This window comes from Schistosoma mansoni, chromosome 1 (genome assembly GCF_000237925.1).
Source record: "Schistosoma mansoni strain Puerto Rico chromosome 1, complete genome".
Lineage (NCBI taxonomy): Eukaryota > Metazoa > Platyhelminthes > Trematoda > Strigeidida > Schistosomatidae > Schistosoma > Schistosoma mansoni.
Genome location: NC_031495.1, coordinates 33,488,129 through 33,512,260, shown reverse-complemented (window position 1 = coordinate 33,512,260; position 24,132 = coordinate 33,488,129). Strand labels below are relative to the sequence as shown.

The 24,132-nt window shown below is 34.0% G+C and overlaps 3 protein-coding genes across 3 annotated transcripts in view; 2 read left to right on the top strand and 1 right to left on the bottom strand.

Moving 5' to 3' along the window:
• The window catches only part of Smp_137370 (serine/threonine kinase), a gene marked incomplete at both ends in the record, with an annotated part of 34,582 nt that extends 31,964 nt beyond the window's left edge, over positions 1-2,618 (top strand). The window contains one exon of the mRNA XM_018794148.1: positions 2,577-2,618. Coding sequence (XP_018648590.1) covers positions 2,577-2,618 — 42 coding nt within the window. The remainder of the gene's footprint in view (positions 1-2,576) is intronic.
• A 9,326-nt stretch (positions 2,619-11,944) lies between these two features.
• Positions 11,945-15,029, top strand: Smp_137380 (putative smad nuclear interacting protein; the record flags this gene model as incomplete). Its single annotated transcript, XM_018794147.1, has 3 exons — positions 11,945-12,347; positions 13,582-13,823; positions 14,798-15,029. The coding sequence occupies 3 exons, from the start codon at positions 11,945-11,947 to the stop codon at positions 14,981-14,983; spliced, it is 831 nt and encodes a 276-aa protein (XP_018648589.1). The 3' UTR covers positions 14,984-15,029.
• A 2,256-nt stretch (positions 15,030-17,285) lies between these two features.
• Positions 17,286-24,132, bottom strand: part of Smp_028030 (putative slit-robo rho gtpase activating protein) — a gene marked incomplete at its 5' end in the record, with an annotated part of 61,469 nt that continues 54,622 nt past the window's right edge. The window contains 3 exons of the mRNA XM_018794146.1: positions 17,286-17,937; positions 19,656-19,972; positions 22,624-23,226. Coding sequence (XP_018648588.1) covers positions 17,332-17,937; positions 19,656-19,972; positions 22,624-23,226 — 1,526 coding nt within the window. The 3' untranslated portion in view covers positions 17,286-17,331. The remainder of the gene's footprint in view (positions 17,938-19,655; positions 19,973-22,623; positions 23,227-24,132) is intronic.

The following is a 24,132-nucleotide window of genomic DNA, read 5'->3' as shown; positions in this document are numbered from 1 at the left end:
ATAACGCGATGGCATTTGAAGCGAGGGTACTGGGTTCGAGTCCCAGAGTGAACACCAACTCTGAGATGCAGGTACATCCAGCTGATGAGTCCCAAATAGGGCGAAACGCGCGTCCTGGATTCCACTGCTAGCCACTATTTATCTCTGCTTACATGCTTGTGAATTAAGGCTACATCGAGGCAATACGCACAGTATGCACATATGCCAATTAGAGACTGACCAGTTGCAGTCCTAAACATCGATGGGAAGATTCAAACAAACAATACTGAATGAATTTAAGTTGGTTACTGATGGTCTATTTCCAACAGTTTGTTTAATTTATCCATATTTATACTATTTTTTTCTTCCGTTAAGGTTTGAATGGATTTATTATGTATGTAACTGTAGCATACATATATTGAATAAACTTATTACGAAATGAATACTAATTATGTGTAAATCAGTATCTTATTCGGTTTAGTTTTTAAATAAAATTTACTTGATGTTAATTTCACAAACTGACCTATGCCTATTTCACCACAGTAGATTAGTTAATCTGAAAATAACTAATAAATTCATCTTCAGAATAAGTTTCACAAACTTAAATATAAGATTCTGTGATGATTTTACTGTATGATGAAAGTATATCAACTGACATTACAATGAACTTCTTGACAGGTAATGTCCTTAGATATTTTATAATAGTCAATATCCTTAGAAAAATGCTTAAATATCATATTGTTTCAGATATTATCAAACAACTAAAAAGCAAGTTGTATTGGGAGACTATTTTCATGAAAGCTCATGGAATTTATCTAACCGACTGCCAAAACTACAGACTATAAAGCTAGAAAATATAGTATGTATTACTTGTTCCGCTTTCCACGTTCTATTGTACAACTTACATGCATTAGTTACTTACAAAAGTATTCCCGTTTATTTCGTGAAAAAATGTGACAGATTGAAAGTTTTTAAGGGTCACGTGATCTGCGCTATGCTGTTATTTATCAAGTCAGCTAGATTGATTGATTGCTAGGTATCAACCAATGTCATGGTAATATTTAGTTTTCAATGCTGTTCCAATTCTATTGACCGCGTTGTCATAGATCCATTAGTCCAAGTTAATCAATATCCCGGAATATATGAAACATAATGTATATGATACTGAGTCACCTGGATCAATAGGTATATTGTAATTCGATCGGCAGAATTTGAATAGCACTATTGATTTGACGAATTTGACATAGATTATGACTTGGTGATTAACTTATGTAGCTATATTAGTGCTACAGTAGGTCAGGCGTGGTCTGAGTAACCTAGTGATCACGCCTTGAACTGTCAACCCTGATGAAGAGTCGGTATCTTATGGGGAACGTCAGTCCTTTCAACGTGGTAGGAAGGTCTCATTGACAAGTGCCAACTAACATGAAACCTGCATTCAGGGCTTCCAACCCACTACCTCCAACCACCTCACACTATGTTATCTATTTGAAATGCTACAATTATGGTCGTAAATTAAATATTTAGGTTTAGACAGACAGAATCCGAATATAGTGTTAAATGAAATTGTACTCATTGTTACGACTATTGTTTTTATCGTTCTATCAACCATATGCTCGCTCAAAATCTATCAGTACTATAGTTTCACAACTCCGTATACTCGTTTTGTAAAATACAGTTGCCATATATATATATATATATATATATATATATATAACGATTTTTTGATTTTGCAGATACTCCATTTGATGAGCAGAGTGTATTCAAATAGAACATTACTGAGATGCCCCATAAAAACTCTCTTATGATCCACGTAAACAAAGAACGAAACTCATCGTAGCAACTGGAATGAATAACCTTTATTCATATTTTCAAAGAAAAAAGATTTCTCAATAAGATTTTTAAAGAATAAAAGTTAAAATAAAAGTGTCTTAACATTTTCTAATATTAATATTATCATTGTAAAAAGTTTCGTATAATTTGAATACGCCTTGTCATCAAGAGTTTATTTTCTGACATTATTTTCGTTTTGTATTCCCTTTCTTTTAGTCAAATGAGTAAAACGTTTCAAGTCATCATTATTATTACTATTACCATCATTATTATCATTGTTATTATTATTATTATTTTCCCACAACTATTACGTCACTTTAATAATGCAACCCATTATATATCATTTTTCTCTTATTCTTACTGTACTAACATATTTGATAGAAATATTTCAATATCTTTTTTTCTGCAAAAAAGACAGACAAAATGAACCATTGACCAATTTATTTTTTAGATTATATGATTAGAAAATGTTTACACACATCAGAAAACAATCACAAATTTTTGTAAGATTCAATTCATTATTTTGTTCAGTGACATGTATCTTGTTTTAATTCTTTCAACCACCGGTTTCAATATTTACATAATGTTATTGTTACTTACTTATCTTATAAATGGTAGTATCAATACATACAAATAAGTTAGCTTATCCTATCCCATCTAATTATTATTAAACCTCACTTACCTATTTATCATAAGATCATAAGTAATTTTTCTTTGTATGCTTTCATTTTTTCTAATAATAACATCATTAAACTTTATTCTAGGTGTCAGTCTTAATGCACTATGACATATTTGATTCTTTTTAATAAGGATAGAAACAAAATGAAGAGAATCAAGGCTATAAAAATTTTAAACCATAAATCTAAAGAACAATAAATCAAACTATATGAAAATGTGGTAACTAAGTTATTCAATTTTACCACCCTAAATGACTAATTTACTTGCTCTTTCTCTTTACATCAATATAAACAATCGAAATAAACAGATTTTCTGTTTGAATAATTTTTATTACTTTTGAACACTTGTCAAAGCAAATTTCTTTTCTTTCATTGTAGGCATATACTGTAAATTTCTCATTGTGTATTAAACGAAATACTTATGACTAACACGTAACTTTTTTATCACACATAGATTTATGTAACACACTCAAAGATTATATCACTATTATTACGTCACTTTATACGGCCTTTCAGATTGATTTTACTAGCCATTTTTCATCCACTGTTGTAAAACAGTGAACTTTAAAGCCAAGGATCTAGAAGCTTGAAACAAAAGTTGACCAACGGTGTTATCAATACTTCAATAACTACTTGGGGCATGAAAATCACCAGATAATAAATTCATATTTAGCACCTCGACTGTAGTATTTCCGTTATGAAGTGTAACTGTTCTGCTTTCAGTAAGATAAACGTTAAACATCATGCTCTGTTTCGGTGTTAGAAACTAAAGGAGTTAGTTTGTTTAAAACTTGACTGATTTAAGTCAGCATGCATTGAATCTACACATCCAAGAAGAAACTGATATGAAAATATAAAAATGAAAAGCATATAATAAACTGTATCAGATAATTTAGTGGAAAAGACACATTAGGACAGAAGTTTCCAGTAATAAACAATCAATGGAAATAAACCAGCAAAGCAAAGAATAAAATGTATGGCATAATAATGCAATGCTTAAGGTTAGAAAAGTAAATTATGTCAGTGTAACGAATTTTAAACTATCTGAACTTGATTCTTTAGATACCAGATTTTGATTATCCAAAGCCCACAGTAATTCAACAAATGTGGGTCTCATCAAAGCTAGACAATTTAGAAGTTTAACTACATCACAATTAAGATAAGAGCTGTAGCATTGTGACCTGTGTGTTGCTCCATTATGACTATTTCTCTCTTACTTTTTTAAAAACTATTTATTGCAGTCCACACTTGATTCAAAAATAACATTAGTTTTACCCATATAAAATATTTTTTTATTTATGGTAATTGGATCGTTTGAATATTCATTGAAAATCGAAAAGTAATGGATGTACGATTATTTGTTATTACGAATATTATGTGTGTTTACTGTTGATTTAAGCGCGATCACGTAAAGAACCCTCACAATTCTAGTTTAAAAAGTTACTGTCCACTACTAAATGGATATCTAATAGATTCCGTTACTGAACTTCAAAAGATTCGTGATGTAGTTCCACGACTAACTATTCATTACTATCTGTCTTAACTCTCAATTTCTGAGGTTCAGTAAAACGGAATAAATTCCTTTAAATTGAAAAATTTATGGTAAGCTTTGAGATCTCAACTTCTACTTCAATAGTTTTATTTTATTCTATCAGCTTTACTATAGGTTAGAAATTAATGAATATATTCCAGAGTTATTATATTTTACTGTATAAATGCCAATATTCTTAAAGGTTGGAAATAGCTTAAGAACTCACCAAAATGTTACATGATGGATAGTGATGTTGGATATCATTAAAGAGATGAAATACTTAACTTTAATATTCAGATGTTAGTTTATAGAACGTAAACATTTAAAATTCGCCCAAAACTAATTTATTAACAAAAGTGAAAGACATTTTAATCTGACATTATGTCGTAATGAGTTTGTTATTACTAGATCTGAACATTTCTCAATATTATTAAGTGTCAGTTACACTGAAAAATGTTCCAGTTTCCTAAAATATTGGTTTCATCATTCATCATAAATTTATTGATTTATACTAACTAAAGAAATGAGGATGGTTAACTTTAATTGGGAAGACAAACATAATGTAATAAATGCGATTTTCAGATTACTGTAATGAATTGAGACATAATGGAATGTTATAAGATATATTTAGTGTCATTGTTACTATAAATGAAGAAGAAAATTTTGACTATAAAATGCACAAACTGTAAGATGCCTTTATATAAGAACTTTCATCTAAATTAGAGCGAATAGTTTCACGGCATTTGGGCGCCGAGTTGATGTAAGACATTAAATAGGAATAATATATTTGTAAAATCTCAGCGAATAAATTTGAAGTAAATCCAACGTTTCGCCTGGCAATCTGGTCCAAGGAAATGCCCTAATGTTCCTTAGTGGAAAATGTCTTGTCTGATTGACAAAAGTGAATGAGTCAATTGTTTTTCAACATTCCTGGGAGCACCATCTGTTTTCTATATCTAATTACTGTAATAGTTAATATCTTTTAGAAAAAAAAAACATTTTCATTGTTTTGTAAACGTAAAACTAACTATTTAGGCTTATAAACTTTGCTATTAGGTTATTTTGAATAATATTGATCGGTTGAGAGTAACAATCATCATAGTTAACTTGAAAACAGATTATACATTTTTGTTTTAACTATAGTGATTATATTATTCAATCATCCATATTGAGAAAGTGAATAGAATCTGAAAGCTGATTCGAACAATCATAAAATGGAAATATAACTAGATCAAAACAAAACACTGGATCAAATTTCATATATCAATGAGTTTGAATTGAAAGTAATAAATTGTAAAAACTTCTCCAGTGCCTATTAGAAGAGCATTCATGCTCCCAATAATTTTTGTTTTACCTTCAACTACAAAGCACAATTCTTTTACAGCTTTAGTGGAATTTATTCTGAATTGTCTTATACGTTCGTTTGAACAATTAGTATAGACAATAATGCCTTAAAATAAAGCGGGTTCTGTACAGCCTGTTTAAACTAGGTTATAATACAAACTAAGGTCAAACTCTACGACTTGTTTTATATCTATTCTTACGTATACAGTTGACTAGAAAATTCGACTGGGAGCCTCATAGAAAAAACCACTTCCATATTATGTAAATTCACTAACTTAACGTTCACTTGGTGGGATCGGTTCCTCACTCATGAATAAGATATTATATGACAGTATGTAAAGCTTGTTTTACTCATTATCCAGACGTGACTTTTTTCGATGAAATTCCAAGTTCATGGTAAGTCTGGATAATCACACTGTTAAATAAGAATTGAATAGATAACTTGTCAAACTTGAAGATTTGGCCATGTAGTGACAAATCCTATTTATGAACTTACTAAAACTTTTCACAATAATGATTTCATTCAGATTTGTTAGAATTATCTTGAAGCTCTTTCTAACTTATCTCGACTTCAGAATGTCTTTTTGAACCTAGAATTATCAGAACGATGTTCAATAGCAATACAGATATAAACATTAAACTAATAAGTTGATTTCTCTGTAGATCAAAAACAAAATGTCATCTGAGTGACTAAATTATTCTCACGTTACAATATGAAGTGTATCACTGACATGCAGTGTATAGTCATATTTCAGAATCTTCAACCACAGCTGTTTAATAATCCGTTTAACCTTTTTTATATTTTATGTCATTATCTCTTCTGACAGTATTTACTGATTTACTTAACTACGGAATAAAATTTCTTGTCAGCTCATAGTGGTAATATTTTTATATTCTTGTAGTATTTGTCATCTATACTTTGAAACATTTCATTCACACTAATTTCCTACTATCAGTTTTATAAAATTCTTAGATACTAAGTAGTTAATTATCTTCAATTCATGATAAACTTTTGTAATTACCCTGACTTTTCAGTTTACCAGTTGTAAATAGAAGAAACACTCCCATGTGTTTTTTAAATAGTAACTAGGTATTATAAAATTAGATGATGTACACACACAAATAATAAGTTGGGTATTCTAAAATTTACTTACTACATGAATATAGGGTGTTTTCATTCACATGTCATATATATCAGCTGATTTATCAAGCAGTTATTTATGAACACATTTTGTACAGTACACATAAAAACACAAAAATTTCACTTCATTTTATCGATGTCTTATCAGCTGTATTCAATTTGAATTCAATTACGTATATAAGAATCGTACAGAAGAGACTAACAGGAGCTACACGTTAAATCTCAAATTATTTGGTTTATATTTTGTAGACAATCTTAGAACATAGTAAAGATAATGGAAGCAATGTTACGTAATTAAATCTATTGATAAGAACCAAATAATTAAATAAAAACATTCGATATGATTAAAGATTATTAAGTAGCCGTTTGAAAATTAATTGCAATCATAGTGATAAAGAAATCGAGACGAACAACGTCGATTATAACAATAAAGTTGATGTAACGATTTAAGAAAATACTAGTACTATTACTTGTTATTAACCAGTACGTAAATGTTTACTTAGTAATTATTACAGTGGCATGCAGTGGTAAATAAATCCGCAAAATCAATAGCTCCGTAAGTGTTCGACATTGGATGCTGACCACATTAGTTTTAATGGACTCACCTAGCTGAAGGCGATCGGTCATGCATCCGCACCCGATCACGAATGAGAACGCTGTGCTCAACTTCTCCTGCAACCGCTAGCTAGTTAGGTCAGTCGTTTCTTAATATATTGATATCCTATCAACTATATCCTTGAACCTCCTCGCTTCTGACTGTTGATTTCAATGGGTGGGCACGATTAAATTATAGAAGGTGTTTCTGACTAAGGTGTTGTCAAAATCTTAATACCTGTATCATCTTCATTGGTGAAACCGACGTGATCTGGTACACCAACCCATAAGCTGTGAGTCTGTTCCGTTTTGGAACTTCATAAATCAATGCTTTGCCTCATTTTTTATTTATTGTGATATTTTGTTGTATTTCTGAATAATTTTCCCTTGTTCATCTCCATACTTTAAATTCACAACGACAGGACAGACACCTAAGCTACTTAAGATCAAGACTCTTACACCACCCTCATTTCAGCTAATGCCCTTTCGGCCGGAAAATGTCGAAGTTTGGTTCTGCTACTCAGAGGCCAACTTCTTCAAGCACGGCATGACTGATTCATGAGCACAATTCCTCGCGGTTTTAAAAGCACTACCACGTGAATTCAATAGGTATGCCACACCTAGTATGTTTACTATTAATGTTTCTAAACCTTAAGAAACACTTAAAGGCGGAGATCCAACCGATCAACAAAGGTCAGACCTGCAACATAGTTCTGCGACAGATATGTTTCTAAGAATGAGAGAAGTTAGCGGCCAAAAAACTTTCGATGATAGCCTATTCAAACAACTTTCCTTATCCAATCAATCAACCATTACTCGATGAGTACTCTGGGATATACCAACTGCAACCGAGATCGCCGTGTGTAAGCAGCAATGTTACACATCCCACCACGATTACAGGATCACCTGTATTCTCGAAGGCACGCCGACTCGCTCCTGAAAAGCTGAGGTTGGCCAAAAACCAATTCGACCACATGATAGAGTTAAGAATCATTCGACCGTCAAACAGCCCATGGGCATCTCCCTTGCACATGGTCCCTAAAAAGGACAGCAACGATTGGCGTCCAACTGGTGGCTGTCGGCGTTGGAATACTAAAACCATTCCCGATCGTTACCTGTTGCCTCACATTCATGATTTGACATCTACCTTGAAAGGTACAACTGTCCTTTCCAAAATCCCCATGGCTGCAGACGACATTCCCAAAACCGCTATCATCACTCCTTCCGGTCTCTACAAGTTTTTGTGCATGCCATTCGGCTTGACAAATGTTGCACAACTCTTCCAAAGGTTCACGACGTTTTCAGAGGTCTCAACTTCGTACATGCGTATGTTGATGACTGCTTGATTGCACGTCCGGACAGAGAATCTCATATCCAGTATTCTGACCTTGTCTTCGAACGACTGCAAAAGCATGGCATTACTGTAAATATTCGAAAATGTCAAATTGAAACCGACTCCTTAGATTTCCTATGACACACTATTGATGCTCAAGGCATCCAACTTCTGAAAATTGGCAACCATTCTATATTATTAAGAACCGACAACAATCAGGCAGTTACGCACTTTTAGCGGCCTTTTAAGTTTCGATGGACGGTTCATACTGAATAGCGCGTTCCTTATGAAACCGCTAACCGACCAACTTCGCGTAAATGCAAATCCATCAATTTGGACGATACCGCGAGTAAAGTATTCTCCATAATTAAGGAACTTATTGCAAAAGCAGCCATGCTGGCACACCAGGACACTCAAGCACCTATCAGTATCGCGGTAGACGCATCCGAATCAGCAATCGGAGAAGTTTTACAACAATCGGTTAATCACACCTGAAGACCATTGAAATTCCTCTCGAGACGGTTGTTAGACACCGAATCGAGGTATAGTACTTTCAGTGGGGAACTCCTAGCTATGTTTTGTGCTGGATGGCACTTTTAACACTCTATTGAAGGCCAAGAATTCACTCTTTTCACCAATCACAAACCTCTTACTTTCTCTTTACGCTTATCTTCAGATGAGTACTGCCCTACAGAGATTCGACAATTAGACTATATTTCACAGTTCAATTCAGACATACACCACATTTCTGGAGCAAACAATATAGTTGCAGATACCTTGTCTCATAAAACTTCCTTGATGAGTTTTCAAGGGATTGACCTTCTTAAACTCGCTCAGCTTCAGAAGGAAGACATTGATCTTCAGCACGATTTATCCTCCACAACAATTCATGGATCCTTCGTCTTCTTCAATGAACATGAATCTAAACTCCTACACGAGCAGGCTTACAAACGGAATGCGTTCAGTTAAACCTGTTTCCACTCGACCAAAATCAACTGATGTTTTTGTTCAACCTGACTTACGACATAGTACACATGTCATCGTATGTCGAGATTCATATCGACGATCTCTCGAATCGGCATACGAACGACCCATCAAAGTTCTTCAGCGTGAATCGAAGTACTATATGGTCGATAAGAACGGCACGAACGATAGCATCAGCGTCGATCGAATCAAAGCAGCTTATCTAGAAAGAAATCCTATCCACGTCAACATGGCTTCAAAACTTGTAATACCTCATTCGACAGCCAACACGCACGTTGATACTTTGTGAGTATCTGAAGTGAACTTAAAATAACGCATTCTAGAAGAAGGGTAAGACTTCCTGAACATGTAAACGACTATCGCACGCAAGACACCAGTTAACATTTCGCTTTATCTCGATTTTCCTTTGTATTATTTATAATAAAAATTTTACTACGCTTATACTTATGTATTTATGCGAAAAAAATTATTTTCGCAAATATGTGTATATTTAATTTTTTTCTCAAGAAAAACGCGAAAAAATTCTTCAAAAATTGCTTAGATACCATCGGAGGTGTATGACTTTATTTATCTTTTTCGCCTGCTTTGTGTCTTTACACGCGTACGAGTGTACTTCGACATGTACTTACATTTTCTTTTTTCTTTTTCCAGGACGTCTTCATAATCCGGTCGATCACCAGGAGAAAGAGGAAGGGTGAGAGTAAGGAACGTTGCCTAATACCGGTCTTTACCTCGAACGAGTCTGTCAACTGTCCTCCATGCACGAGTTTGCAGTTTAATCCATCACCATAGGAATTCCGTATGACATTGACTATCTTCTCAGGCACTCCGTAGTGTCGAAGAAGCCTCCATAGTGTTGTCCTGTCCACGTTATCAAATGCTTTCTCGTAGTCAACGAAGTTGATATAGAGTGATGAGTTCCATTCAATTTATTATTCCACAATGATCCGTAAAGTTGCGATTCAGTCTGTGCACGACTGACCATAATGGAATCCAGCCTGTTGACCTCAAAGTTGGGCGTTTACCGAGGCCCTCACTCTGTTTAACAACACCCTATTGAAGACTTTGCCTGGTATTGAGAGAAGAGTGATGCTTCTGCAATTATCACACATTTTGGGATCGTCTTTATTTGGTATATTGATCAGAAGTCCTTGTTTCCAGTCTTTTTCTTCATTCCAAATCTTGCTGAAGAGAATGTGAAGTATCTTTGCAGTTACTGCCACATCTGCCTTCAGTGCTTTTGCTGGAATGTTGTCTCATCCTGCTGCTTTGCCGCTCTTGATTTATCTGATGGCCATGCATAACAGTCTGTGGTCAATGTTATTTTATTAAAATGCCTGATAAAGACTTAATATAAAGTGCGTTTGTACAAAAACTGGCGATTCATTATATAGTTTCTGATCAGTTTTTCACACGATTATTACCAAATAGCATGTTTGTAGTTACTTCTATGTCTAACTTCAGTGCTTGTGCTGATATAAAGACATGTCCTGCTACTTTCCCATCCTTTGTCTGATTTCTTCGATTGTTGGTAGATTTACATTCATAGGAAGGTCTGTTTGTGTTGCTTCGATGTTGGGTGTGTTGATTGGGGCTGGTCGATTTAAGAATTCCTTGAAGTGCTCGGGTTAGAAACCACTGTAAATATATGACCTTTGTTCGTTAATTCCTACGTACTATAGGAGGTTAGTTATTCACTAACCACACATTATCTGCACCATCCCTCAACTCACTACACAAAAAATTCTGTTCTTGGAATTCATGACGACTGGATAGTAAAATCTACCCGAACTCGAATATACAACAAATCTTAATGGAAAAATAATGTTACTTCTGTAAATTAAACTCCGTAAGTTTCTAGCAAGGCGATGAACCTCTTTAACTCGCTTAACTGTAAGCTGTCGCTCAGAACCATAAAATTAACGGTCAGAACGACTAAAGTAATCAAAGACAAGATGATCGTCACATCATGTAGAGGGTATTCCGCCAAAATGGTTTGGCTGCAACATATACAATTCTATAGTAAGATTAACAACATTGACTTGTTTACACAGCTATCGATCTTCCTAACGGCTGTTACTGCTCAAAATAAGTAGAGACCTGTAGGAACGGGAACGGTTCTCTATGTATTACCAAAAGTTTTCAGTTACCAGTTGTACGAGAGAACGCTTATTTGTTTTCAAGTACTAATACTCGTTACAAATACCTTCTCCAGGGAATTTTAGTTTTATTATTAAAATCAAATTTGAATGACTAAAAGATTGTTTACAGTTATGTCATTATCTGAATTCATATTCTACGAGTTCCCTGAATCGACTTCTTATAGTCCTAAAGGTTTACTACTATTATTGTTGTTAAGAGACTCTATTTACTGAGCTGAGTGCACCATAAGCTTTTGATGGAATTTCCGTAAAAACTGACGAGCAATATTTAGTAACACGTTTTCTGGCTCTTTTAAAATGAGGTACATTTCAAGGTATTGAGAAATGAATAAAAAGGCCTTGACGGCAAATTTGACTTCGACCTTCATGGGGGTGTCCCCATCACCAAAAGATTCACAACACAGAAAATCTAGAACCAAACACAAACATAAACACAAAATAAAAGATACTGTTCAAAAAGAAGATGAAGAGTTTACGCGCCCGCGAAAACTTCCACGACAGCATAGCAATAAACGGCCTCATCAACTTACCCATGCTAAAATCAAGTTAGAGCCTCGAGAATCCTGCAGCCCGCCTCATAAACGAAGACTAAATGATCCTGTAATACTGAAAGCTAGGTCTCCCCGAAGGAGCGGCAGAGTTAGTTCCCCTGTTGTCTTAAGGGACAGTGAAGATATTTCTGAATCCAAACCTAATCTCGGGAAAAGCGGATTGTTAGACGGAAATCCCGGTCCGGTTGTTAAACAGAAAGCCAATTTTGAATTGTCAGGTACATTTACTTGCTGCACTTAATCTATTTTACTCACACTGCTGGGTGTACACCAGCTTTCTATCCAGAGATGTGATTTAAAAAATTTGACCTTTGTTCTTGATAAATGGTAGGTAGATAAGTCGTATCATTAGCCTGATGTTTGAAAGAAATTTTCTGGTAACCAAGTATACAGGACAATGTGAAGAGCTAGCTGCATCACATATAATCCTTTGATAAATTCACTGATTTATAAAGTCAAACTACTAGTAATTTCTACCAAAAACTTGCAAACTTTGTATTTGCTTTTAGGTGGTTTCTCCTTTTTACCTTATTGAAAACCACTTATTTAAATATTCCTTCATTGAGGGATTTGTTAGTTTTTGAAATCATCTAGTAATAATAGTAAAAAGCTGGTTATGTAGAAGTGTCCATTAGTAAACCTTAATTGTCTGTTTGTTAAGTTGTTCGGACCCTCTTTCGTCAAGCATCTGTTAGCTGGATATCTACCTGTGACTTTATTTGTCATGCTAGGACCAGGTCTCATGGTTTATTAAGGCAATGAATAAATGACAATATGACATTACTTTAGCGACGCAGTACGTAAAAACATGTTGCTCAAATCTACCAAAAAATCTGTCTACACCAGTGGTGCTAGCGCTTTCTTAATTTCATAAATTCCAAAGGTACATATTTCTACTGTCCTTGAGGTCGTTCATAGACATTACCAATAGCTCAGGAACTAACTGAAATGCTTACTTTGAAAACTTCCAGCCACTTCTCCAAGATGAAATACTACCTGGGCCCATGTAATTTACTACCTAGTTTTCCAACACCGCTTGTTGAAGCCTACTCAAAAACACAACATGGAGCTTCAGACTAAATCCTTGATAAGTGTTCAGATTCGTCAAAGGAGTCATAATCGGTTCAAGCCATCTACTTCTGGAAACCTGTCAGATACTAGTTGGTTTCATATTTTTTTAATAATACTGAGTGTACTACTTCAATCGTAGTTAATTGAAAGATATTTGCGTAGTTACTGTGGTATGGTTGTAGAAATATACAAACCACTTCTGAAAAGTAATTGTATGTCATTTCACTTAGTATATCAAATGTTCGCCATAAATACAAATATTGAAATTATTGACCGGCATTCTAGTTAACAAGCCTCTGCAGTCAAACTGGACGTACATTTGCTTCTGTTCTCGTTTCGTCTTAAGTAATTATGTCATTTGCCTCTTTTTCTGTATGAAAGGCAAACTTGCGGAGGATACAAATGTTTTTAAAGGTATTGTGATAAAATACAATGAACCAGAAGATGCTAGAAAACCGACCACACATTGGAGGTTGTATGCTTTCAAGGGAAATAAAACATTATCCGTACTGCATATACATAGACAGAGTGGATTTTTAATTGGTCGCGATCGAAAAATTGCAGACATTCCTATGGATCATCCAAGTATTTCGAAACAGCATGCTGTTTTGCAGTATAGACTTGTAAGTTGGAAGTTTGAACATTGATGTCGGTGCATTTCTTGGTGCCGTGTTTCGCCAGATATTTTTGTCGTGAGTAGTAAATAAGGCAGTAGTATTTAGGTATACTCGGTCAATATATTTTTCATTTGCCTTCTGGATTGCAATCAAAATACTATGAATCGCCATAATTTTCGGTAAAAGAAAATAGAACATTTTTAAAGTGATAGAAATACTTAGTGACGGTACACGCAGAATGTAAAGTCGAAGTCATTAGTAAGAACTACTACTTAGCACTTGCCGTCGTTTGTTTCGCACTTGATTTGTTGTGCCTTCTAGTTGGTGCAGTTTATAAACATACTTATCTCCTTTTTATTCATAAAGCATTAGCTTGTAGCTCATTTTAAAAAAAAATGAAATTTAGAGTTATAAACCAAGTGAGAACATGAAATATAAGGAACTTTTCTTCTGTGTAGTCGAATTTCGATATTTAGCTGTACTAACGTGCTGAAGCGAAACAAGTTAGCAGATGTCAGCTGTGGACCATAGAGTATGGGTTAAAAGCTATGCATAAGACCACGTAGAATTAGGTTTCATGTTTATTTACTGCGCGCCAGTCATAGATAAACAGATTTAAGAAATCCTGAATTGGAATGTCATTTTGTTATGTACGTCGTTTCTCTACAGCTGTATGTTAATAGTGATAATCATAATACGATATTTTCGGTCACAATGGGGATTTTTTTTCCTTCAGTTGGATTTTCCATTGCATATTTGTTTAATGCATGAGTTTCGGTGTAGTCCCTTATCGTTTATCCAACAGACAGGTGAAAAAATGAACCAACCACTGGTTTTTCTTCCACCTTTTACTATTTGATTAGCAATTAGTTGTAAGCTTTTTTAAAGATTAATGAGTACCTTGTGGTTAGCGCACGCAGACAGTAAACCAAAAAGCCTAGAATTATAAGTTACCAGTTGTTATTTCCCTGCATCTTTAGGTTCGTGGCCTGATTCGCTTGTATATCATCGATTTGGAGTCAGCGAACGGTACTTATTTGAACAATAACAGAATAGAATCTCGTCGTTACTACGAGCTCCTTGAAAAAGATGTAATCAAGTTTGGTTTCTCGACACGTGAATATGTTGTTATGACATCAGAAACTGACATGGATGATTCGTCTTGATTATGTTTTCTGTACAGTTTTTGTAAATATATGTTTATAATTATTGAATGGTAATATTCTCCAGAAGTAAACTTGGTTATATCAATTATATTGTACATAATCTAAAGTTGTATTCAGAGTGAATGATGACCTAGTGATGTTTCCGTTTTTATTGAGTAATTAATTAGCGTAAAAAACTCACTTCTGAAGTCTAATCACTTCTACTTCTGCAGTGGATATAATGAACTATGCTAAACTGGTAGACAAACGCAATATTTTCCTAGTCTGTACGAAATCAATCGGCAGGTTTTTAATATATTTCTGAACGAAATTGCTATTGTTGAGCTGATTAATACGATAACATGGACGGATGTGTACTGATAGTACATAAATCAACAATGAATATGCCTCTTTTCAGAACCTTATATCTCAGTGAGCCGTGGAATATCGAAAGATAGTGGTCCGACTATGAGAAATGAATATTCTGCAGAAATGTCACACCTCATGTACATTTTTATGCAACCTAACATTACAGTAGGAAAGTCAGTGAGTGGTATGTGCCGATTGGCTTAACAATAGCATAAATTGTTCAATATGGTTATTCTAACTGATTCGCAATATACATCAAAACTTTCCTACCTCACAGACTGATAACTCTGAGTGTTAATTTTGAAGAATGCCTGAATCTCTTTAAGAATACGATTTTGTAAAACTCAGTCAAAACTTGCTAAAAAATCATCGTTCTTGAAGCCATTTACTCATAATACATAATCAGACAGGGTTTTGTGGAGATTTCAGTAATTCCATAGTTGAAATCATGAGTCAGTTGAAGCTAGACCACCAGGGAAAACCTGGAAGCACTAGATGGCCCTTTCGTCCTATTGTGGGACTGCTAATAGCTTGGGAGCCTTCACGTGTCTGCATCAACAATTCTTCCTACCAGTGATTCTACAGTTGTCCGGATTAATATGTTGTGTTGATTGAATGATTAACATTTCTCAACTTTATAATTATAACACAAACATTTTGCTTAGTGCCATTGGTTCGCATTCCTTCTTAATGTACATAGAACGTTTTTCCACCAAGGATTCCAGATAATCTATTTTAAACTAAAGAGACAAAGACTTAAACGCATACTTTCACTACTAACACCACACAATTAATAAGTGGACAGTTATTTGGTTCCTGAAAATCCTTTTTGTCTTCACATTAAATTATAAGCAAAAATAATATAAAACCAACTGAGTCAATATGCGTAAAATTTTTGCATAACAACTCATAACACTCAATGTAGAATTAGTTGTAAAGGAAGTACATCGATAATCTTATTTAAGTGTACATACACGCGCGTAAGACTAAACATAAAGTAAAATTGGAATACCGGGATAGGTAATAACATTACAATATCTCACATTCGCATATGCATATGAATGTTTACAATTGGTAGGAGTAGTCTTTTGTCAACAACAAATAGAACTTGACAATACCCTTATTTTAACCAGTGTCACATTAACCTTTAAAAATTACATTAAAAGCTAACAACTGGGGATCAACATAATAGGTAAAAAGGTTAGCACGAAAAATAAAAATTGCAGATGCAAAAACGACAAAAATTACAATAAAACTAAATATTGAGCCACGTGGTACGTACATAAATATTATGTGTACACCTTTAAAAGTAGGATAAATAAAGAAAACAATACGTGAGAGTAAAAAACAGAAAACTTGTATGGTTAAGAAGGAAATTGAAATCCGGTTACACGATAAAATAAAAAATATCAGTGATGCATTTACACTTCGAAATGAAGTATTAAGATCTGGTCATAGGATCACGTATGACACGTCTGTTTATTATTTATTATTACTATGAAAGATATAAAAAGATACCAACCATACGCAAAGAATTTCACACTAGAGAAATAAAAGTATATCGAGAGATCAAAACGAATACGTAGTATCTGCTCGTATTTTTTATTTTTAAAAAAAATTAAAAATATTAACAGTGTATAAAACACATTATTTCTAAAATCATTTTGATCAATGTAAAAGTTAGGTCTTACCAAATTTAAGAATGAAAATTAATTCAAAGGAAATCATCTTATTGGGAGAAAAACGGGCAGAATAATGAAGAATTTAGTGGAAATCTTAAAGAAAGGAAGCACTGTATTGTTTACATATATTTATACTTTAATTGGGCATTAAAATATGCCAACGGATAAAACCTGTATAATTCATCATCAGATTATAGGGTTATTAAAGCAATTTATCATATTGTTTGTACAAATCACCTCGAATAACAAACTGACAAGTAATAAATGCTGAGCACAATCAATAAATTAAACAAGAAATACGTAAAAACAACAACAGAATTAACTTCTTTTAGGTTTAGGAGCTAATTTTGGAGCAACGTTTATGGAAGAACCAGATGAATCAGATTTAGTTGCTTCGAAAGCTGCTACTCGAGCAGCGATTGAAAGTTTCGGTTCACTAGTCGGTTTTTCATCGGCAGTTTGTGGTATTTCATGTTTTTTTTCTTCAGAACTTGTTCTATTCAAACAGGGTAAGCTTTTAGGAACTTCTACCGAATGAACTGTATGATTGGATCTACTTCGTAGAATAACTTTGCCAAGTTCTCCATAGCTTGAGTTACTACCGTCACTGGCGGGACATCGGTTTGAAGTTACTGACGTTTGTGGTGATGATTGTGTTTCAGAGCGCTTTCGCATTGTATTCAAAGTTTGTTCGGCGAAATGTTCAGCAAAGCTGTTAGCCGACTCTTCATGAGTGTAACTGGGAGACGGTGTACATTTTTGCACTTTAGAATCTGTTGAAATAGGAAGATCCATGACTAAATCTGGGGCATGTTTCGCGCTAGGTAAGCAAAGTTTACGAGTCAGTTCTTGGTTGCGTTCTAGCGTTCTAGAATCACTATTACGGTTATCTGCTTGTTCCAAAGAAGCTAAACCACGCATAACCTTGATCAAAGATAAGTTGGAGGGTAAAAATGATAATTTGATCACAATCAACCTTGAAATTTTTACTATTAATAATCACTGAAATTTCATTTACGAAAGTACTTTTGGGACAATTAAGCACTCAAAAATTCTGACAGTCACGTTAATTAATAATAAATGATAAAACAATCCATGCTTATTGCTTTATCAAGTTTCTTAAAAATAGTACGTTTTACGGCACATGAACCCTAGTAGTTCACATAAAACTGTGTTTGTTGTGTTACTAAATCTTAAAACTGATAAGTGAATTTCACAGTGTATATATAATAGTTGAATAGTGTTTGTATGACGTAAAAAAATCTAATAATAAATATTAGTTCACTTTAAACAACTCAATTTGTACTTATTAAAATAGTAACGAACAATCACAGCAGTAAAACATAAGCGTGGTAAGTGGATATTTAGAACAATAGATTAAGATGGTGTCGATTTCATATGTATTGTTAATATGAAACTGAAAACAAGTATAATCTCTAACGGAATGTCCAAACGTAATTCTGATGAATTGAAAAATTGAACTTCACATTTCTAACTACTTGAATAAGCTTTAAGTAGCACCAAAGATAATACAAACTTTAAAAAAACCAATCGCAGTCAACAATCCCTACACAATTAAATTAACAATTCAGACTACTTAAAGCTGACCGATCGCCTGTAAAATTCAAGACATCAGCTTTTATATGATTAGCGTCATATGGGAGTCAGTCAATAATGTGCACTATTAAACCGTCTCTCGCGACAGATGTTAAATTTGAACCGGTCGAAATACTGTAAGAACTGTGCCCAGCGATTGAGAGTAAGTGCCTTTACAGTCTTGAATGTGGTAATATTTCAAAAATGGGTGTTGGTGTATAATAATGGTATAGAAATGAATTTTCACCATGACATTATTATACAACGTCGCCATCACTTTTGTAACCATCATATGAGTAATACATGTTCGTGGACTTAATTGCCTGGCATCAAAATTAGAGGTACGTAAACTTTGGTTCCCAAATGGCACTGTATCAATATTGATCACAACAGAGTCTGGTCAATTCATTTTAGTAAAAAGAATCCAGGACTGTTAGGAGAAGACAGGTGATAAATTTACAAAACGGTTTCTCAGTATATATGATGAGCAGAGTAATTTGATCTTTGCGAATCCCAAGTTGGATAAGGATATTGTAATATAAAGTGATGAACATTTAAATTATATGATAATAGAAAATTTAGTGCTTCAAGAAGTAATAGACACAACGAACAAAACTCCAGAGTTGAAAAAATTTCGTAGAGATAAAAGATGTTTTCAAACTCAGTATTACACAAGTCATTATTGTTGTTTCAAACTTCAATAACCTCATTTCATTAAAGTATGAAGGCCAGATATACTAATTGTTCTCCCTATTTGAAGTAGGTCAAACAGAGTTCGAAACTATAACCAACTTAGTTGTAGGGTAACTCATTTAACTACTACGACTGCTGGACAGCGAGCTTCAGTGGTTGATAAACACAACAAGACAATTATTATTGAATACTTAAACATTCAATTCACTGGAAAACTAGGTGAATATTAGTCAATGAGAGGGATTAACAAAAGATTTTGCCGAAAAAAGGTAATATATCTAATCAGACGGTTATTCTGAACAAACTATATACTGGTAAAATTATTATGATCAATTTTCTTAATAAAAACTTACTTCTTCTAAGGCTGTATCAACGTCGGAATTAAATAAAAATCGAGAGCTTCCTTCGCCTACAGACTGGCACCGATTATTCGCTTCATTTAAACTATACACAGGAGATAATGGGGTTAATTCATTAGGTGATATAACTTCATTTTCAGGAACAGAACCTAAAGGTCCAAAGGCTGGATAACTAATAGTATAACGATTATTAAACCGGTGCATCACAAGTTTATCTGAATAACCAAATTCTTGTAAAGACTTCTTATCTTTAGATTCGGGAGATTCTGAAGTAGTATTTGAACTTTCCTTAGAACTAGTCGGTTTTACACCTGGATTTTAAGACAAGAAACAAAGTATGGAATAGAATATTAAAACCAATGGGAAGTGAAACTGTTAGGTCGGCTTACGATAAACTCTAGAGAGGCTCATAAAGAGACCAACCAATCAGCGATTAGTTAGAAGCTATGCTACTAAAATGCTACTAAAATAACAAGGTCCTGATTGGCTGTTAACATACTGTTACTATGGAATCTCAAGGTCTTTTAATTACTATAAAACCCCTGTTTTTCTGTACATAATTGAACCTTGTAGTAAAGTGCTTCTCTGATACTCGTGTCTTCTCTCTGGTCTTTCAAGTCGCTGAGTAGTGCTAGCCTGGGGTTATCCGAATAGTTAGGATACGAAAAAAGCGGTCAACTTACACGTCATAACAGTTGGCGACGGGGATTTCGGCAAAAAAAAAAACAATTGTTGTCGGGGTTTTTGGTACACAAAAAAATACAACAATTGTCGTCGAGGATTCTGGCAAAAAGAAATACAGCAACCGAGACGTGATTTGGGAATCAAACAAGCTGTAATAATTGCCGGTGGATTTTCGGAGTTATTATTATTATCAGCAGAAAAAAATGACGATTTCTTTAGAACAGGCGCTGATAATCTTAGAGCACCGGCAACAACAGATGCTAGCCTTCCAGCAGCAACTAATTGAGACAGTCTTGGACAAGTTTTTCAATAATGGTGCTAAAATGGCCGTCCCAGAAGAACGCCAAGTTGAGGGTTCAATTCCCTTTATATCTGATGGAAAATGCAAAATTGGTAAGTTGGCCGGTTCAGAGCAAGACAATATCTTGCCTAATGCACATGAAACTGTGACAGTATCAGATGAGCAAGAAAAAGAAGGTTCCGCAGACAACCCCCTTAGTCCAGAATCAAATGAAACACCATTAAGTCCGCCCATCTCTGACGACAAACTTACGTCAGAACAGAACTACAGTTTGGGTGATGTTGGCCAAGAAAACTGGAAGAACGCATGTCCAGGAAATAACTGGAACAATACAGTTAACCAAATTGTGCCAAATGTGACTCGTAATCATGGGGAGACAGAAGTTTATAATATGGGTTCGCGTAATGATGCCCATAATTCTGATGAAATTTCGTATAAAGATGAGAAAAATAAGCCGGTCAAATCAGATGGTGATCAAAAATCTGATGCAATTTTATTAGATGCCGATTCTCCTAGTTATCTAATATCCTCTAATGAAAATCTTAATGAATTTGATGGAGATATTTCAGAAAATCCGAATTCCGATAACCTAAAATCAAATATCGTTCACCATCATCTATTTATTTCTAGTAGATTCTGCGTTCAATACGAGAAATATGTCCTAAATGAAGTCATACTAATTGTGTTTTGGAGATATGAAGATCCAACATTATTTCGTGGGGGAGGAAATGTTGGAGAATTTCAACCTACAGATAATTTTTTTAAAATCAGAATCTAATCTTCGAATCTTCAAAAAAAAGGGAGGTGTTAGGTCGGCTTACGATAAACTCTAGAGAGGCTCATAAAGAGACCAACCAATCAGCGATTAGTTAGAAGCTATGCTACTAAAATGCTACTAAAATAACAAGGTCCTGATTGGCTGTTAACATACTGTTACTATGGAATCTCAAGGTCTTTTAATTACTATAAAACCCCTGTTTTTCTGTACATAATTGAACCTTGTAGTAAAGTGCTTCTCTGATACTCGTGTCTTCTCTCTGGTCTTTCAAGTCGCTGAGTAGTGCTAGCCTGGGGTTATCCGAATAGTTAGGATACGAAAAAAGCGGTCAACTTACACGTCATAACAGAAACATTCAGCTACTTGTTATGAATAATGTAAAATCTAACTCTATGTGACTACTCCATCCTAGTTTAAGTAATATTGTTGTAGTCAAACAACGTGTTTTGAAATGAGTCGTTTTTTCATTACAGAATCATGTTCGAGTTTTCCGCTAGAAAGTGGAACTGTGTTTTGTACTATCATTCAAATAGTAGAGCTAAATGAAACTTTATAAGCATAATGAGCCTTCTGCACATGCCTAACTAGATACCTAAAGTTTAAAATATGAACTCGATTATTGTAAGTAAAGTACTTAACACATATTAAAATAAAGTCAGTCATCAGAAATGTACGACCTGGGATGAATGTAATTGGTTCAGGTTTCCACATACCACATCAGTATAGTGAAAAGAAATTAATGAGATGAAAAACAGACGAAAAATAAAAAAAAATAGCATTGAAAGAGACATGTGGGATTGAAAAATATGAACTACCTCGGTCGATGAAGGTCTAACACAGTCCTCTTCTTTCCTGGTACGTCGTGACTTGGACCTCATTCAGTGGTCCCATTATATGCAAATAATACTTCAAAGATTTATATGATCAAATACATTCAACTATGTAATTATATAATTTGATTTATACACATGATTTTAGTCTACATACGTCATTGCTTTCAACTGTAGCCATCAAACGTGATGGCTACAGTATGAACTATAAATCTACTGGGTCAATCTCTATCTACCTCAATACGTGTTGGCAAATGGAGTAGAAGCAGTAGAACAGAAACGAAATCTATGGATGTATATGGTTCTATCAATTACAATAACAGATTGATAACAAAGTAATAACTAAGTAATTACATAGGACTTTTTTACCTTTATCAGAAATCTCAATCATTGAAGAAGTCCCTTTGAGAATAGAAGTGTCGCGAATAGTTTTAGACACAGTTATAGTTTCTAATTGATTTGATTTGTCAGTTATTGAAATCGGAGTTTCAGATTGTGATGAATGATGTACTTTATTATCATTAGTATCGGAAAGAATATTTTCGTTTGAACTTTCAGAAGGACAATTCCAACTGAGTACACTACCATTTTCTGTTACACTTTTATTATCATCATCATTATTATTATTATCGGCATCGACATGATCTAAATTAGTTAAACTTCCATCAATTGCTGTACATCCACTCTTTTTAGAAAGATCAATGGTCATCTCATTTAACAGTTGGTTTTCATTACTGTGATTATCATCTTCACATGCTGCAAGGTGTAGTAGAGCAGCTTTGGGTACAACATATAAATGTGGTATTAGGCCACGTTTACAACTCAAATCTGAAGCTAACTGTCCTTCCCACCAATGTTGACTTAACTGACGATAAAGAAAAATCTCATCACCTTGATGAAATGATAGTTCACGTTCACTTGATCCAGTAAAATCTGCTCGAGCAACAGCTAAAGTATACGCTGGTTCGGAATCTGTTTTTTTTTCAAAAAAATATATAAATACATAACTATAAAAGACATCATGTTTGTTTAAGAATACCTTAAAATGAAAATGCAGTTCAGCAAGAAATATTTCAACCTAAATAGTAACTAACTCTACAGGAATACCTTCGAAATAAATTAATACACTTATTTACATTTAGCAATCTAACTTGTTAAACATACAGACTAAAATATCTAAAAACCTAACCCAATTAGGAAGATTTTGGTTGTGGGAGCTTAGTTCACAACAATATCTCGTATGATCTGACCTCTGGTAATGAGACATAAACGGTTAACCTGAAAGTGTTGGAAAAGTCAATTACAAACCTGCGTTGCAAACAGACTCTAAGATCTTAAAGGAAGAAGCGACGTTAAAACTTAATTTGGTCAACAGTAGCCATGGTAATGCATTTCCCGATGTCGGTCTAGTAGATTATAGCCAAAAAACACATTCCCTACCATTAACATATGGGAGACAAGTCATAGTAATTATTATAATAACAAATAAGAAATACAAACCTTCTGTTTAGTAGACAAATACTTACTAACTATCCTATTTTTACCATCTTGTATGCAGTTACTGTATTGTACCAATCACTATTGAGGTTACAAATAATACAACAGCTACCTTATCGCCTGACAAGTGAAACCGTCATCCCTTACTTATACTATAGCTCGAATACAACTCTACCTAAATTGGTTAATTGGTATGAAATAGTTTCCGTATCATCCAGTATTGTGAATAATTGATACAAACTCGAAGACCAGTTATGAAATGAAATACCAAATGCATAAAAAATTCAATTATGCAAGCAACTATTAGACTGAGTACATATTAAAAGCAAATAGTGATTCTTTTTAGACAAAAATGTTTGTTTCTACAGAGTACAAAGAAGT